At 37.9% G+C, this 14,414-nt stretch overlaps 3 protein-coding genes across 3 annotated transcripts; 2 read left to right on the top strand and 1 right to left on the bottom strand.

Annotated features, from left to right (window-relative positions):
• Positions 1-1,228: 1,228 nt before the first annotated feature.
• Positions 1,229-3,156, bottom strand: LOC130498426 (F-box protein SKIP19-like). Its single transcript, XM_056991781.1, has 2 exons — positions 2,773-3,156; positions 1,229-1,945 (listed from the first exon to the last, which is right to left on the bottom strand). Exons 1-2 carry the CDS (start codon positions 3,081-3,083, stop codon positions 1,444-1,446), a joined length of 813 nt encoding a protein of 270 aa, XP_056847761.1. The 5' UTR covers positions 3,084-3,156; the 3' UTR covers positions 1,229-1,443.
• A 1,096-nt stretch (positions 3,157-4,252) lies between these two features.
• On the top strand, positions 4,253-6,854 carry LOC108822051 (telomere repeat-binding protein 5). The gene is given in 10 exon segments (XM_018595064.2): positions 4,253-4,312; positions 4,314-4,433; positions 4,518-5,193; positions 5,279-5,443; positions 5,525-5,584; positions 5,671-5,750; positions 5,834-6,075; positions 6,150-6,419; positions 6,506-6,569; positions 6,675-6,854. Coding segments are annotated over 10 exon segments (1,917 nt in total).
• Positions 6,855-7,902: 1,048 nt separating this feature from the next.
• On the top strand, positions 7,903-10,679 carry LOC108822050 (scarecrow-like protein 14). Its single transcript, XM_018595062.2, is given in 3 exon segments — positions 7,903-8,035; positions 8,129-9,555; positions 9,558-10,679. Coding segments are annotated over 2 exon segments (2,289 nt in total). The 5' UTR covers positions 7,903-8,035; positions 8,129-8,201; the 3' UTR covers positions 10,493-10,679.
• Positions 10,680-14,414: the final 3,735 nt, after the last annotated feature.

Below are 14,414 nucleotides of genomic sequence, written 5' to 3'. Positions count from 1 at the left end.
TGGGTTATTATTATTTCTTTTTTGACATCATGGTTATTCTGTGAGACATAAAAATAATTATCAAATACACAATAAATTAAACAATTTTTTTGATCATTGTATAAAATTTCAAAATAAGCATTAATTAAAGTAAAAAAGTAAAAATATTAATTATATCAGTTTTAGTCTTATAATTATCAAAACTTCTTATTAATAACTAAAAATAAATTACAAAGAAAAAAACAAGTATGATTACAAAAACACAAAAATGAAAATTAAATTTCTAAAAAAGTAATTTAAAACAAAAAATATACCCGTCCTTTCAAGGTCGGGTCAAAAATATACCGCAAAATACTCACAGTATTGTTATACTAAAAAACTAACATCCTAATTAGAATATAAAGAGATTCTAATTATATAACTAAAAATTAAAAAAAAAAAATTAAAAGTTACATATAGATTCAATCAGTGATTCAACTGATAGTCAGGTTTTAGGTTTTAGCTGGTTTTCTTGGGTTTTACTGGATTATTAAAAATGATTTTTTACATAAAAATTCAAATCTGATTACATACCGGATCACCGGATTTACATTTTCAACCGCAGATCTGGATTATGTTTTAAAACACTAGGTACAGGTGTATAATATCACAAATTCAATACAATTATCAAATCTTCTTACTAATAATTTTAAAAAGATAGTATACATAAATAGATAAAAATATTGTAGAAGTACTAAGAAATAAAAATTAGTTACTTTAAATTTTGACCCGTGTATAGAAGTATAGTTTAAAGGAAGCTATTTTCGGGTCAATTCCAAAATCGGGTTTTTTGTTACAGATATTCTTAACTAATTATGTTATATAAGTACTAAGAAAATATTAATGTTATAAATTTTAAGAATAAAGTTTAAAAATGATTTCTTAAATGCATATGACACAAGTATAGAGTTAAGCAACTTGATATATTGAATATAATTACCAGAAAATATATTAAATTTAACTAATCTTAGCTAAAAGTATGATAACAAAAAAACACAATTATAAAAATTAAATTTCTCAGATTAATAAAACAAAAAAAATATACCCGCCCTTTGAAAGGGCGGGTCAAAATCTAGTTATCAGTTAAATTACATTCTATTAATTTAGTTTTATTTATTCTTGTGCGTGAGAAAAGTAAGAGATAACAATATGTATTATATACATATTAAGTCTAATAGATTTCTCGTTGGTTTAAGTATCAAAGCAAAATAAGCACAAGACCCTGCTCTCTCTGATCTTGCAAAATAAATTCCAAAGTTTGAGGAAACCAATCATATAATTTGAAACTTCAATCGAGTTTAGGTATTGTAGAAAGACAAAAGGCACAAGGCAAATACTACTAAAGACCACACACAAAGTTCACCGAAACTACTACGAGCATGATTAAAAGAGGCCAGGTCCCCGTAATGATCAAACGGTGCAAAGTCAGAATGGTCCATCGTAAAACTCATCATCTGACGTTTCATCGACATCAGAGACGCCATCATAAAGGTCGTCAACTTCTAATGTGTAATCATCAACCGGGTCATTAGGGCGTCTCAAAACATTGATCCTCTCGTAACACCGCCTCTCCAGATCCCCAACGATGTTAACATTGATGCATTGGCGTAGATCGAGATATTCCAGGTTAGGACACCCGTCAAGGATGGCGTTTAAACCGGCGTCCGTTAACCTGTTCCCGAAAAGCTGAAGGTGGGTGAGTCCGGGCAGTGTTCCGGCGATTGCTAGAGCAACGTCATCAGGGTTTTCCAACGTGTTTAGATTTGCACAAGAAGCTGGGACAATAGGTTCAAGAGGCTCTCCTGATAATGAGCAGTATGAAACCTCGAGGACTTCGAGTAAAGGAAGTTTCGCAATGACTTCTATAAGTCCCTCGGTTGCTATGAGATAGCACATTGCAAGTTTAAGGCTTCTCAACTTACTTGACCTGCAAATTAGCTATGTATAAAAGTTAGAAAAACATTGTCTCGGGACTCCAATGTTGCTGCTGACTTGCTTGCAAAGTCCGCTCTTCATAGCTATGTTCCCGCTTTGTACTGAACCACGTTTAGATATATGATTCAGTTTGTTCGTAGACAAAAAAAAAAAAAGTATAAAAGTTAGAAAAACATAATCAACGGGGCTTTGATAAAATAATAATAATAATAATAATAATCAAAAAGGACAAGAAGCAAGTAAGCAAGCCACAGGTACAAAAAAACACTCTTTCCCTAGCATCCCAATAACCTTTAAGCTAACCATTTAGACCTCATATATAAGCAATAATAATGTTAAATGGTATCGGAAATTAAAAGTAAAAAAAATAATAATAATAATAATGTTAGAATCAACTATCAAGTGGATGTTTTATTCTCCAAAATGAATAGGGCAGATGACTAACTAACAGTCACAAATCTGTCTCTTGTCATTCAAGGCAAGGCCAACCCTGAGATTTCAGGACAGGAGAGGATTTAGTTACAGTTTTGATAAAAAAAATATTAAAATTTTGATTTAAAAAATAAATATTTGGTGGTTTATAGCTATATAATTTTTTTAAAAAATTTTGAGGACCTAGACGAATGTGTCACTTGACGATGTCTATTGATCTAGACAGATTGAAAGAGACTACTAATAGTACTATTTAAAAGAGCAACACAATATCCTCCAATAACAAACATATTTTCACAAGCTTCCATGAGAACTAGAATGATCTTTCTAAAGATCTGTTCACTAAACCTAGATTTAGCAAACAAGGGAGAGAGAGAGGGACGAAACCTATCGGCGATGTAATTGAGGAGATCATGAGTAGCGAAGTGCCAAATCTCGATCTCAACCAACCCGCCCTGGCTACGATCAACAGCGTGGCGGCAAATCTTCTCCAGCTCGTGACTGCTGCCTCCTGCCATGCATCCCAGGTCACGCATGTCGATCCTCCGCCACGTCAAGGGGTCTTTACAGATCCGACGCCACCGTCTGCACACTTTCTGCGCCGTCTCCAGTATCACCATCACGCCGAGACGACGCAGGATCGATGACGTCAGCTCCGGCGGAAGCTCCGCCCAGTTTGGATATTCTACTTGATTCATCGTTGCCGGAGTGCAAGATCTAAAAGGATCAAAAGACACAGCGAAGCAGTTACGTTACGAGACTCCCTCTTTAAGTAGCATAATCTGGTGGGGGCCCCTCGTGATTTCACTAAACTAATTTGGGCCAAGGCCAATATTAGGATGAAGAGTGAAGAGTCATATATTCGTATCAAACCGAAAATGTAAGGTGTATGGTATGTTAAGGATACACAATATTCTAATATTCAATGTCTCCCTTCTACAGTTATGGAAAGCTTTTGTACTTAGCTAAACCTAGGTCTCCTCTCGTGTACAGTATTAATACTCTTGTAATGTCAACAGTGAATAATAAAAAGGTTTTTCTTCTTACATGGTGTAACCTCGCTACAACATATTGATAGTTATCAAAAAGGAAACTCTCATATTTATTCAAAAAAGGGAAAAACTCTCATATTGGTAATTAAATATTCTTAACGTGAGCAGTTTTCCTTTTTTGGAATATAAAACTTGATTTAGTTTTATAAAATTTCATAGTAACTTAACCATTACAAACCCTATATCTATCGTCATGAGTTGATTACAAACCTATATACGATTTTCACCATAATGAGGTGTCAACTATGGAATAAATAACTATAATATATGTGGATTTCGACACTTCAAAACTACTATGAACAATCAGTAGCTAGCGGACCACGTGAAGCATTATGGGTTGACACTTGACACCTCAAAAAGTTACTTTTATTGTATTTTTGCTTTAAAATACATTGATTCTTAGTAATAAAATGGTGAAAAGATTATGCTGAACCCATAAAGTAGTGATAAAAATTTATTATGACACCAGTCAAGAACAATCCTTGGTCCGCCATTGAACAAAATTACGAAATGATGTATACTCTAGTAAAATAGAAAATAAAGGAAAAACCGGAAAGAAAAAGATTTACATGGCCGTCTTGGACTAAAAAAAACTTACATGGCTTTGTGACTCAACGTTTTTGTCGAAGTTTGTGTGTGGTTAAAAACGCGCACGATCCGACAGAGACTCCATGTGTCAAAATCTGGTGGAAGTTTGTGAGACAGTGATGGGTCACCCAAGAAAGAGAAGAAGAACAGGTCTTCAGGGTTGAGGTTTACTGGTTTTAGCCGGTTATTCGCTCTTCAGACGCGTCCTGTGTTACAGGTATAAGACCATGGGTTTAAGGCCTTATCATGTCCTGTACTTTTGTTTGTTTCCACACAAAGAGGTTTTATTTAAAAAAAAAAACAAAAAAACGAAATGTTCTTATAATCATGGTGGTGCAAACGAGACTAGAATATGGATTCAATGGCTATGAGGTGCCTCACACACCTCGAGCTGCAAGATCCCCAAGAGTAAATATATTCTTATACTTAGCGTGTTCCACAAGGTTTTGGTTTTAATGTTAACAATGATTTGTCTGTTTGTGGTTTTGCTAGAAGAGTGCTTTCAAGAAGAAAAGCGAAAACAATCAAATATCATCGTCCTTCGATTTGTTGGCTGCGGTAGCTGGAAAATTACTGCTTGAAAGTGGTGGGGTTTCTTCTTCCTCAAGTAACAACGCCTCGGGAGATAATAATGAAGATCAGTGTGGGGGTAAGAAAGAACCAGGCGATCAAATGGTGGTGGAAGAGCCTCATTGTGATCATCATGATGATAATAATGCTGAAAGGAGTTTCTTTGTCTCTGAGATCCTTCCAAAAGCTCATGAAATGGAAAGCTTCAATAGATCTCCAAACCCTAATAAAGATTTCCTATTTGGATCTACCTCTGGTATAACTTATGATTCCTCAGAAAAGTTTGGAACTCAAGAACTAGCGTATGAGGAAGCCAAGATCCACAATGGTGATTGTTTTAGGTCAGATACTAATGACAAGAAACCAATGCTTGAGAGGCTAAACTGTGAACCAGGGGTATCAAGGAACAAGGATAAGCATCCTATACATTTACTCAATGGTATTGAAAATAATGATGGAGAAAATTTCTCAGCTCGTTACACAACAAAATCATTTAGGTCAACACTGCGTGTAGGAGATGGAAGAGTAAAGAAATTTATGTCTTCGAAGTATTGTAAAGTCTCTTCAAATCAGAAAGATACAATGGTAGCTAGCTCAGGTAAGCATGTGGAAACACTTTTGGGCTTGTCACATGTTCTTTTATTTTATCTGTGTTTGGTTTACTTATCTATGACAATGTTTAGACCTGGACTTGAAGCCTGGTTATTACAGCAAGAAACATTGTCTCAAAAGCTTAAGATCAGAGAAGAAATTTCCAATCAAGAAAAGAAGATACTTTGCTGGTTATACAGCCTCACAATCAGAAGAAACAGTTAGAAATGAAGGCCTTTCTGGTTCACCTCAAAAGGGTATAATCAGAAGCTAGTCATTTAAGCTTTAACCTCAAAACTGAATCATGATATTTAACTTTGAACTTTGTGTTTTTACAGCTTTTCTGTCAACCATAGCTTGCCAGAAGCAGCCAGCTTTCCAGTCAAAAGATTCTCATGGTATCTTTTTCTATCAATGTTCTCTTTTTTTTTCATAACATGGAGTTTTGTATTAACTTTTATTATTTTTTGTTTGCTGTGCTTAGTGAAACTTGGAATCAAGTCCTTCAAAGTTCCTGAACTTTTCATTGACATTCCAGAGACTGCTACTATTGGTTCCCTCAAGGTTTAAATTATTTTGCTTAGAACTATCTGGAGTGGCCATTCATATAGTTAGATAATGATGAGATTTTTGCTTCACTTCGCTAGAGGACAGTCTTGGAAGCTGTGACCACCATACTTGAAGGTGGATTACGCATAGGTGTTCATGTTCATGGGAAAAAGGTTAGAGACGACAATAAACTGCTTGTTCAAACTGGAATCTCTCTAGACACTCTTTCAGATACCTTAAGCTTTTGTCTTGAGCCCAATCCTCCACAGTCCACAAAACCACTTTGTCCTAAAGAGTATGATTCTGTGCGTCTATGTAATGTACCTCACACTCTAACTAGGTTAGTCTTTACTCCAAATATCAATATTTGATTCTTATATCTTTGGTGTGATAATGTGATTATTTGTCCTTTAGGTGTCTCCCATCACTGGGGAAACATGCTAAGCCAAGTGACTCTGCAGAAAGTGACCTTGACTCCAAACCTACTGCACCATTTGGGGCTAAACCATTCTACTCCAGGGCTTTGGTTCCTGTCTCTCCTCCTCTGCATGCTCAGGCTTTAAACGTAGTCCCACCTCGGAAACCTAAGCGATCCGAGGTGGCACAGCGCAGAATCCGTCGACCTTTCTCTGTTGCAGAAGTAGAGGCGCTGGTTCAAGCTGTGGAAAGACTTGGGACCGGAAGGTAACTTAATTTGTTAATGTTACACCAAATTAAAACGTCTTGATTTCCATCAAGAATTGATCCAAGATAGCCCTATTTATCTGCAGGTGGCGTGACGTAAAGCTGAGAGCTTTTGATAATGCAAAGCACCGGACTTATGTTGATTTGAAGGTTAAAAAAAAATATATAGATTTCCTTTTATAGCTCAGACAGTAAATGAGGTATGTTTTGCTTGTGTAAGAAGTTATTATCTTTTTGGTTTGATGTGAATTATAGGACAAATGGAAGACGCTGGTGCATACAGCGAGAATATCACCGCAGCAAAGGAGAGGTGAGCCAGTTCCACAGGAGCTCTTGGACCGAGTACTATTGGCTCATGCCTACTGGTCCCAACAACAGGGGAAACAACAGTTGCTAGAGGGACCTCAGAATCTTGAGACTAGTCTTGGTCTATAGACCGGGGAAAAAGTGCTAGAGGGATGAGCCTGGAATTTTTACTATCATATTATACCTTTTGTTTATTTGTTTATTTGTTTTGTTATGTATTTGAAACGAGTCATTGTATAAGAAGAAGAAAAAAAAGGAACTAAAGGTGGTGAAGAGAAGAGGATAGAGATGAAGATATGTGTAATTGTCACAGTGCTTGGTTATATAATAACATGCTTATTCTTTTTGTTACTTCAATTAAGACATTTCATAGACATGTGGACCAAGAGCAAGCATCATCGAGAATGAATGTGAAGGGAGATCATCATTTGGAGATAATGATAAAAGAAAAAAAACATACAGAAAGTTCTTGTGATATAATGTAGAAACCATTGAGTAGTCTCTATACACACATGGCTGGGGACTAGCTCTAGAAGCAAAGATTCCATGACAAGAACAAAAGGTTAAAGAGTTTATACGAGGAAATGGAACATAATATATGCACCAATAATGATTCACTTTGGCATTTTCCGATGGATAGCACAAAACTTTTTACACGCAAAATCAAAGAGAGAACATGATGGAAGATTCTTTAGGGATCTCACCATCTCATCGTCGATGAATGGAGAGAAATAATTGGACATGTCATTTTCATAACTTCACATCTTTTATGGAAAGTCTACACCATTGAGTTACTCCTTTTGAATCGATATGTTTCATGTGGCTAGGATTAAAACCAATCGCAAGCGAATGTATACGTTGCGTTTAGAAAACAAAAAACAAAATCTTTATTTGAGAATGTTAAAGGAATGTTAAATGACAAAAAAAATGTTAAATGACAAAATCATGGTCGTCACTGTAAAAAAATGATTTTTTGTTTGTTTGGTCAAAAAGTGAAAAAGTAAAGCAGTTAAAAATGTTGTCTGGATCCGGAAAGATTCTCTTTCAGACATGAGATATTTCCTCTGAATCGACTGATTGCCGTCAGACAAAGAAAAATCAAAAAGGCATATTATTTTATTATTATTATCCTCTCATTATTTATTATTTTATTAATTTATAATATCTTCTTTACAGTAAAACAATAAATCTCGCATCACTGCTTCTTCTTATCTTTCATTTGCTCCTCCACCCTCTCTCTAAAGTCCAAACCTTTTCCCCTAGCTCAAGCTTCTTCTTCTTCTTCCTTTGGTCATCTCACCCACAAAGAGGTATGTATACTGATACCTTCTCTCTAAATCATTATTTGTTATTTATTAGTATACTCTGTTCACTGCTCTGTTTTTTTGGATGATTTTGATCAGGAACATAAAGTCTCCACCTTTTAGTTGATTTTTAGCGAACCCTAGAGGATTTTTTTAGGGTTTTCTGGAATCCATGGGTTCTTATTCAGGTGGATCCTTAGATGGGTTCGATTTCACCAGCGAGTTTGATGATCTGCCTGCCTCGAACCAAACCGTAGATTCATCTGATGGGTTCTATCTAGATGACCCTCTCTTAAATTTCGCATCTTTCGATCATTATTCCTCTGCCCCTCCTCCTCATCCAGAGACATATCATCATCATCCACAGAAGAACAACATAGCTGCTGCTGCTGCATCATCAGGAGACCGCTTGTCATCTCCATCTGATGACTCTGAGTTCTCCGACTCTGTTCTCAAGTACATAAGCCAGGTGCTTATGGAGGAAGACATGGAAGAGAAGCCTTGTATGTTTCATGACGCTTTGGCTCTTCAAGCCGCTGAGAAATCTCTCTACGAAGCCCTTGGTGAACACTACCCTTCTTCTACCTCTTCTATGGATCTTGGAGCTTACCCTGAGAAACTGAGCCCTGATGGTTCTTTCCCAAGTGGTGGTGGTGGTTTCAGTGATTACGCAAGCACCACTACTACCACTTCCTCTGATTCACACTGGAGCGTTGATGGTTTGGAGAATAACAATAGGCCTTCTTGGTTACAGACACCCATCCCTAGTAACTTTGTGTTCCAGTCCACTTCTAGATCCAACAGCGTCACTACTAGTGGTGGTGGTAACAGTGCGGATGATTTGGTTTCGAGGATGTTCAAAGATAGTGAACTGGCTATGCAGTTCAAGAGAGGCGTTGATGAAGCTAGTAAGTTCCTTCCTAAATCATCTCAGCTCTTCATCGACGTCGATAGCTACGTCCCAAAGAACTCTAGCTCCGAGGAGAATAATACTTCTGAAGTTTCTGTTAAGACAGAGAAGAGGGATGAGGCAGATCATCCTCCTCCTCCTCCTTCCAACAGATTGACTGGAAAGAAAAGTCACTGGCGCGACGAAGACGAAGACTTGGTTGAAGAAAGAAGCAACAAACAATCCGCTGTCTACGTCGAAGAAACCGAGCTCTCCGAGATGTTTGATAAGATTCTCCTATGCGGCGGCACAGGTCAACCAGTATGCATTACTCACCAGAAGTTTCAAACTGAGTCAAATGGAGGAGGAGGAGGAGGAGCAAAGGCTCGTGGAAAGAAGTCAACAGGTAACGATTCCAAGAAAGAAACTGCTGCTGATCTGAGGACACTCTTGGTCCTATGCGCACAAGCAGTCTCCGTAGACGACCGCAGGACCGCCAACGAGATGCTGAGACAGATACGAGAGCATTCCTCTCCTCTAGGCAACGTCTCGGAGCGTCTAGCTCACTACTTCGCCAACAGCCTCGAAGCGCGCTTGGCCGGGACCGGCACGCAGATCTACACCGCTCTGTCTTCCAAGAAACGTCAGCCGCGGATATGCTAAAGGCTTACCAGACGTACATCTCCGTCTGCCCGTTCAAGAAAGCCGCCATCATATTCGCTAACCACAGCGTCATGCGTCTCACCGCTGACGCCAAGACCATCCATATCGTGGATTTCGGGATCTCTTACGGCTTCCAGTGGCCTGCGTTGATCCACCGTCTCTCGTTCAGACCCGGTGGTCCTCCTAAGCTGAGGATCACCGGGATTGAGCTCCCTCAGCGGGGGTTTAGACCCGCTGAGGGAGTTGACGAGACAGGCCGTCGCTTGGCTCGTTACTGTCAGAGGTACAAGGTTCCGTTTGAGTACAATGCGATAGCTCAGAAGTGGGAGACTATCAGAGTCGAAGACTTGAAGATCAAGGAAGGAGAGTTTACCGTTGTCAACTCTCTGTTCCGTTTCAAGAACCTTTTGGATGAGACAGTTGTTGTGAACAGCCCTAGAGACGCGGTGTTGAAGCTGATAAGGCAAGTTAACCCTAACGTCTTCATCCAGGCCGTGCTGAGCGGCTCCTACAACGCGCCGTTCTTTGTCACTAGGTTTAGAGAAGCCTTGTTTCATTACTCGGCGCTGTTTGACATGTGTGACTCGAAGCTGAGTAGGGAGGACGAGATGAGGCTGATGTTTGAGAAGGAGTTCTACGGGAGAGAGATCATGAACGTGGTGGCTTGCGAAGGGACGGAGAGAGTGGAGAGGCCTGAGACGTATAAGCAGTGGCAGGCGAGGGTGATCAGAGCAGGGTTTAGGCAGCTTCCGGTGGAGAAGGAGCTGATGCAGAATCTGAAGGCGAAGATTGAGAACGGGTATGATAAGAATTTCGATATTGATCAGAATGGGAACTGGTTGCTTCAGGGTTGGAAAGGTAGGATCGTGTATGCTTCGTCTGTTTGGGTTCCTTCTTCTTCTTCTTCTTGATAGTTGTTTTTTTCTTTCTTGTGTCCTAAGTAAGCTGGGGCTGGATTGGTGTTGAGAGTTAGGGTTTACTGGTGTTTTATGCTTGTGACATAGCGTGTGTGTAAGAGTATAGCGTAAGAGAGTGTACTCTATGTTCACACAATCTTATGTTCGCATAAATAATGAAAAGCTAACTTTTTAGAATGTCTATCTTGTTTATTAAGTCGTATTACTCTTCTTCTTTGGAAGTCAGATTTGAACCTGTAGTAATTTGTGGTCTCACCAGACTTAAACGGGCGCTCACCTAGAACTTTAGTAAGATCATCCTATTGTAGAACCTCCTTCTCTAGCAATATAGCTCAGCGATCTGAGTGACTTGCTCTTTGTGTTCCTCTATTAGCTCAACCGTTCGCTTGTGAGCTTTGGCCACCCATTCTCGGACCTCTTTGTCTATCAACGAACCCGGTTCTGTTGCTGTATTTGTTTAGAAAACGCACCGGTTTTGTTTCTTTTTTCTTTTTTTGTTAGAGCAAATTATAAGATGCTTGGGAGCCAAGACACCAACCGGTTTGATCTCTACAACTGCTAAACCAACCGGTTCTTGATTCTTTTCGAGTCTCAAATCTGTGGTTTGGTGATTCGGTACCTATTACTAAATAAATAAGACCCTGGACCATAAGTACGGGCCGCAAATGATTTAAATGGGCCTCAGTTAAATTAAGAAGTCATATTATAAACACTTTTTTATTATGCAACTCAAGTCAAGTCAAGTGTGTGTGGCAACATTTCTACCTGAGATCACCTACGCTTTGACACGTAGAAATATGTTCCACCACGTGTCAGTTTCTACACCGCAAGTACAATACAACTCCTGGCAACTTCCAGAACAAGCTACGTCACACCTAAAAGCTAAAATACTTAAAGAAACAATTAAAACTCTCAAGTATGATGAAGTTAGTAGAAGAGAGAAAGGCCGAGATGGATAACGGGTTTAGCTGCTACGAAGGAGAGACGGTGACTGCCGTTGATGATGACCATCACGTGGGATGTCAGACGCCTACACGTGAGGAATGCCGGATACCAGCGTATCCGCCGTGTCCACCACCGGTGAGAAGGAAAAGATCGATACACTTTGGAAAGAAGAGGGAACCACCGAAGAATGGTTACTTTCAGCCTCCTGAGCTTGACCTTTTCTTTTCCGTGGTTGCAGCCTCCATACGGGAGCAAGAAAGCTGCGTTTGAGATTTGCTAATACTCTTTTGAATATATGTTTATATATTGTCACGTTTCTGGATGGATTGAAGTTTTTTTTTTTTTGTAAACGGGGTATATTTGCACGTTATGTGTGAACCCCTAGCGCCTAGACTTGTGCGATGTATATTAAAGATCTCGATTTGTGTTGAACCTATGTGGTTTTGATGTTTTTCCTTTTGTTCTTGTCTGTTTTATGTCGCGGTTGACTCTATATTCTCTCCTTTGTTTGTTGTATGTAGATGCGTGTTACCACTGACAACTGTAGTATTGGACTTTCTATGACCGACTTTGTCTTATGCCTAATATATATGGGATGTTATGTGGTTATATAGCATGAGTTACACGAGGCAGGGTGTACTAGGAGTCTTATAGTTCTGACTAGTGTCCGTATATTGTAGGAAGCTGTGCTTTTATTATATGGTTCTTCATTTTTTTTCTCATTCAGTGTCAACGCTTTCAACGATGTAAAAGCATGTAACAGCTCGTCTCTTACGGAGGTATGGGAATTAGGATTATCAAGATCAGAGTATGAGGAATCACCGAGCCTTCCTCATCTCCTCTGTGAGACGTGTGTAAGAACTAAAGTTGGAAGACCTTTTTTGACCCTGGGAACTTCGAGGTCTCTGGAGTTTAAAGTTCGTTATAGGGTAAATTCACTCAAACTTAAGATCTCATGAAACTGATACATTTGAGGCTTGGTTGATGAACACGTCAAGACTTCCAAACTTAGAAGGATAGATACCACCACCAAGCTTTCAACGAACATGGAATACAGAATGTTTGAAAATCACGCGTTCTGGAAACACAAAGAGTTGGATTCGTTTGTAAATGTCAAGCAGAGTTCTTCACAAAAATGATAATATTCTAACAGAAAAAAGATAAAATTTTGAAAATTCATATTACAGTTTTAAAGCTTTTAACATATTCTCTAACTAAATATTAATACTTCTTAGTATTTTTTTAATTAAAAGATTCTTAATGCGAATGGTCTAAACTATTTGTTTTGTCCTGAAAACATCCCTAGTGTTTTCTTTTCTCTTAGTAATCTTTCTTGTGATGGATATTGGGTACTTATTTGTATAAGCTAATGTCTTATTATTTGTCTGATCATCGCTATAATTAGGCAAACTGTTATCTTAAGGTAACTTTCGATAAAGAAAGTAGTTTAAGCTACTTTAAATTGGCAGAGATATTTGACTAGTGAGTAGTGATATCATCCATTCACCAGTTTTTGCTGTTATATAAAATGCAGCTTTAAAGTTAAAGTAGTTAAGATGTTAACTACAAAATGTAAAATGCAGCTTAAACTACATACATTCTTACGTCACTGTCTAATTGATAAGAGGGTGTAACAAAAAAAGGGGTCTAGTTGCTAAGAGGAATATCATGAGTTAAGATGTTAACTACAAAATGTACAGCTTTGAAATTAAAGTAGCTTAAACTACTTTAATTTCAAAGCTGCATTTTACATTTTGTAGTTAACATCTTAACTCAAAGCTGCATCTTAGCTTAGCTTATAATTTCAAAGCTGCATTTTACATTTTGTAGTTAACATCTTAACGCATGATATTCCTCTTAGCAACTAGACCCCCTTTTTTTGTAACACCCTCTTAGCAATTGGACTGTGACGTAAGAGTATGTAAATGGTAGAAACTATAAAGTACATACGTACACATCATGTTGATATACTGTGGTTAGTTTTTTTTTTTTCTTGAATGAGTTGTTTTCAGGGAACCCAGGCTGTTTTGAAACACAAAGGTGAAAAAACATGTGGAATATCGTTTAGGCCCAAAGCTGTCTACTCTTGGTCCCGATTTCAAAAATAATTATCGTAAGATTCACTTTTCTTCTCGTCCCTCCTTGCCCCCTTCCTCCAAATACTCCCAAATTATATTTTCACAAAAGTTAATGTTGCCGTTTTGATCTTATAATTGTAGACCACCGATTCACATGCAACTCGAGAGACAAGACCCCGCCTAGAACTTAGACGTTTGTAGACAAAATTTGAAAACAGTGTCCTCTTTTTTAACATCAAACAGTACAACAAAGAAATAATAATAATATGTCTAGAAAATTCTACTTTCGAAGTCTTTTAATCTTGATTGGCATCATTTAGAAGTAGCTATATTATTCTCTCTTTTTTGGACAAATATAGTTATATTATTCAATTCAAGGCACGATGATGAATCGCTCGTCAAGAATATTCTTTCTGTTGGATCCTCGTCATTGACTCATATACGTATACTGGTATACATAGCCGTAGTTAGGTGTGGTTCCACAAAGCTATTTTGCATTCAGTGGAAGCTTTTAGAAATATTGATCTTACTTTTACAAATTTCCTTATGGTTTACGTCACACCATGTCAGTTTTATTGTACGACAAAATTATCTCTCTCTCTCACGTGACGCTTAATTACAATAAATAACGTCTTTGTTTTCTTGTTTTCTTTCTCCAACGATAATGAATGATTCATATTAGTATATGAAGCTTTATGTCATTTTGAAAATGTGGAACCTACAAAGCAGAAATGATAGTTTCGAGTCTTTATTCTTCGAACTAACGTATCAACCCGTAGTGTTTATTATCAAGAAATTTAAATAGAATTAAACATGTGAAACTAAGCCAAAAGCTCATTCGGATAATAAGGAGAAGACGTAAATAAATAGATGAAATATGGAGGAGTAGAAGA

Source organism: Raphanus sativus, chromosome 8 (assembly GCF_000801105.2).
Source record: "Raphanus sativus cultivar WK10039 chromosome 8, ASM80110v3, whole genome shotgun sequence".
In the NCBI taxonomy this organism is placed as follows: Eukaryota; Viridiplantae; Streptophyta; class Magnoliopsida; order Brassicales; family Brassicaceae; genus Raphanus; species Raphanus sativus.
The sequence above is the reverse complement of the archived record's forward strand: the minus strand, read 5'-3'. Positions and strand labels throughout refer to the sequence as shown.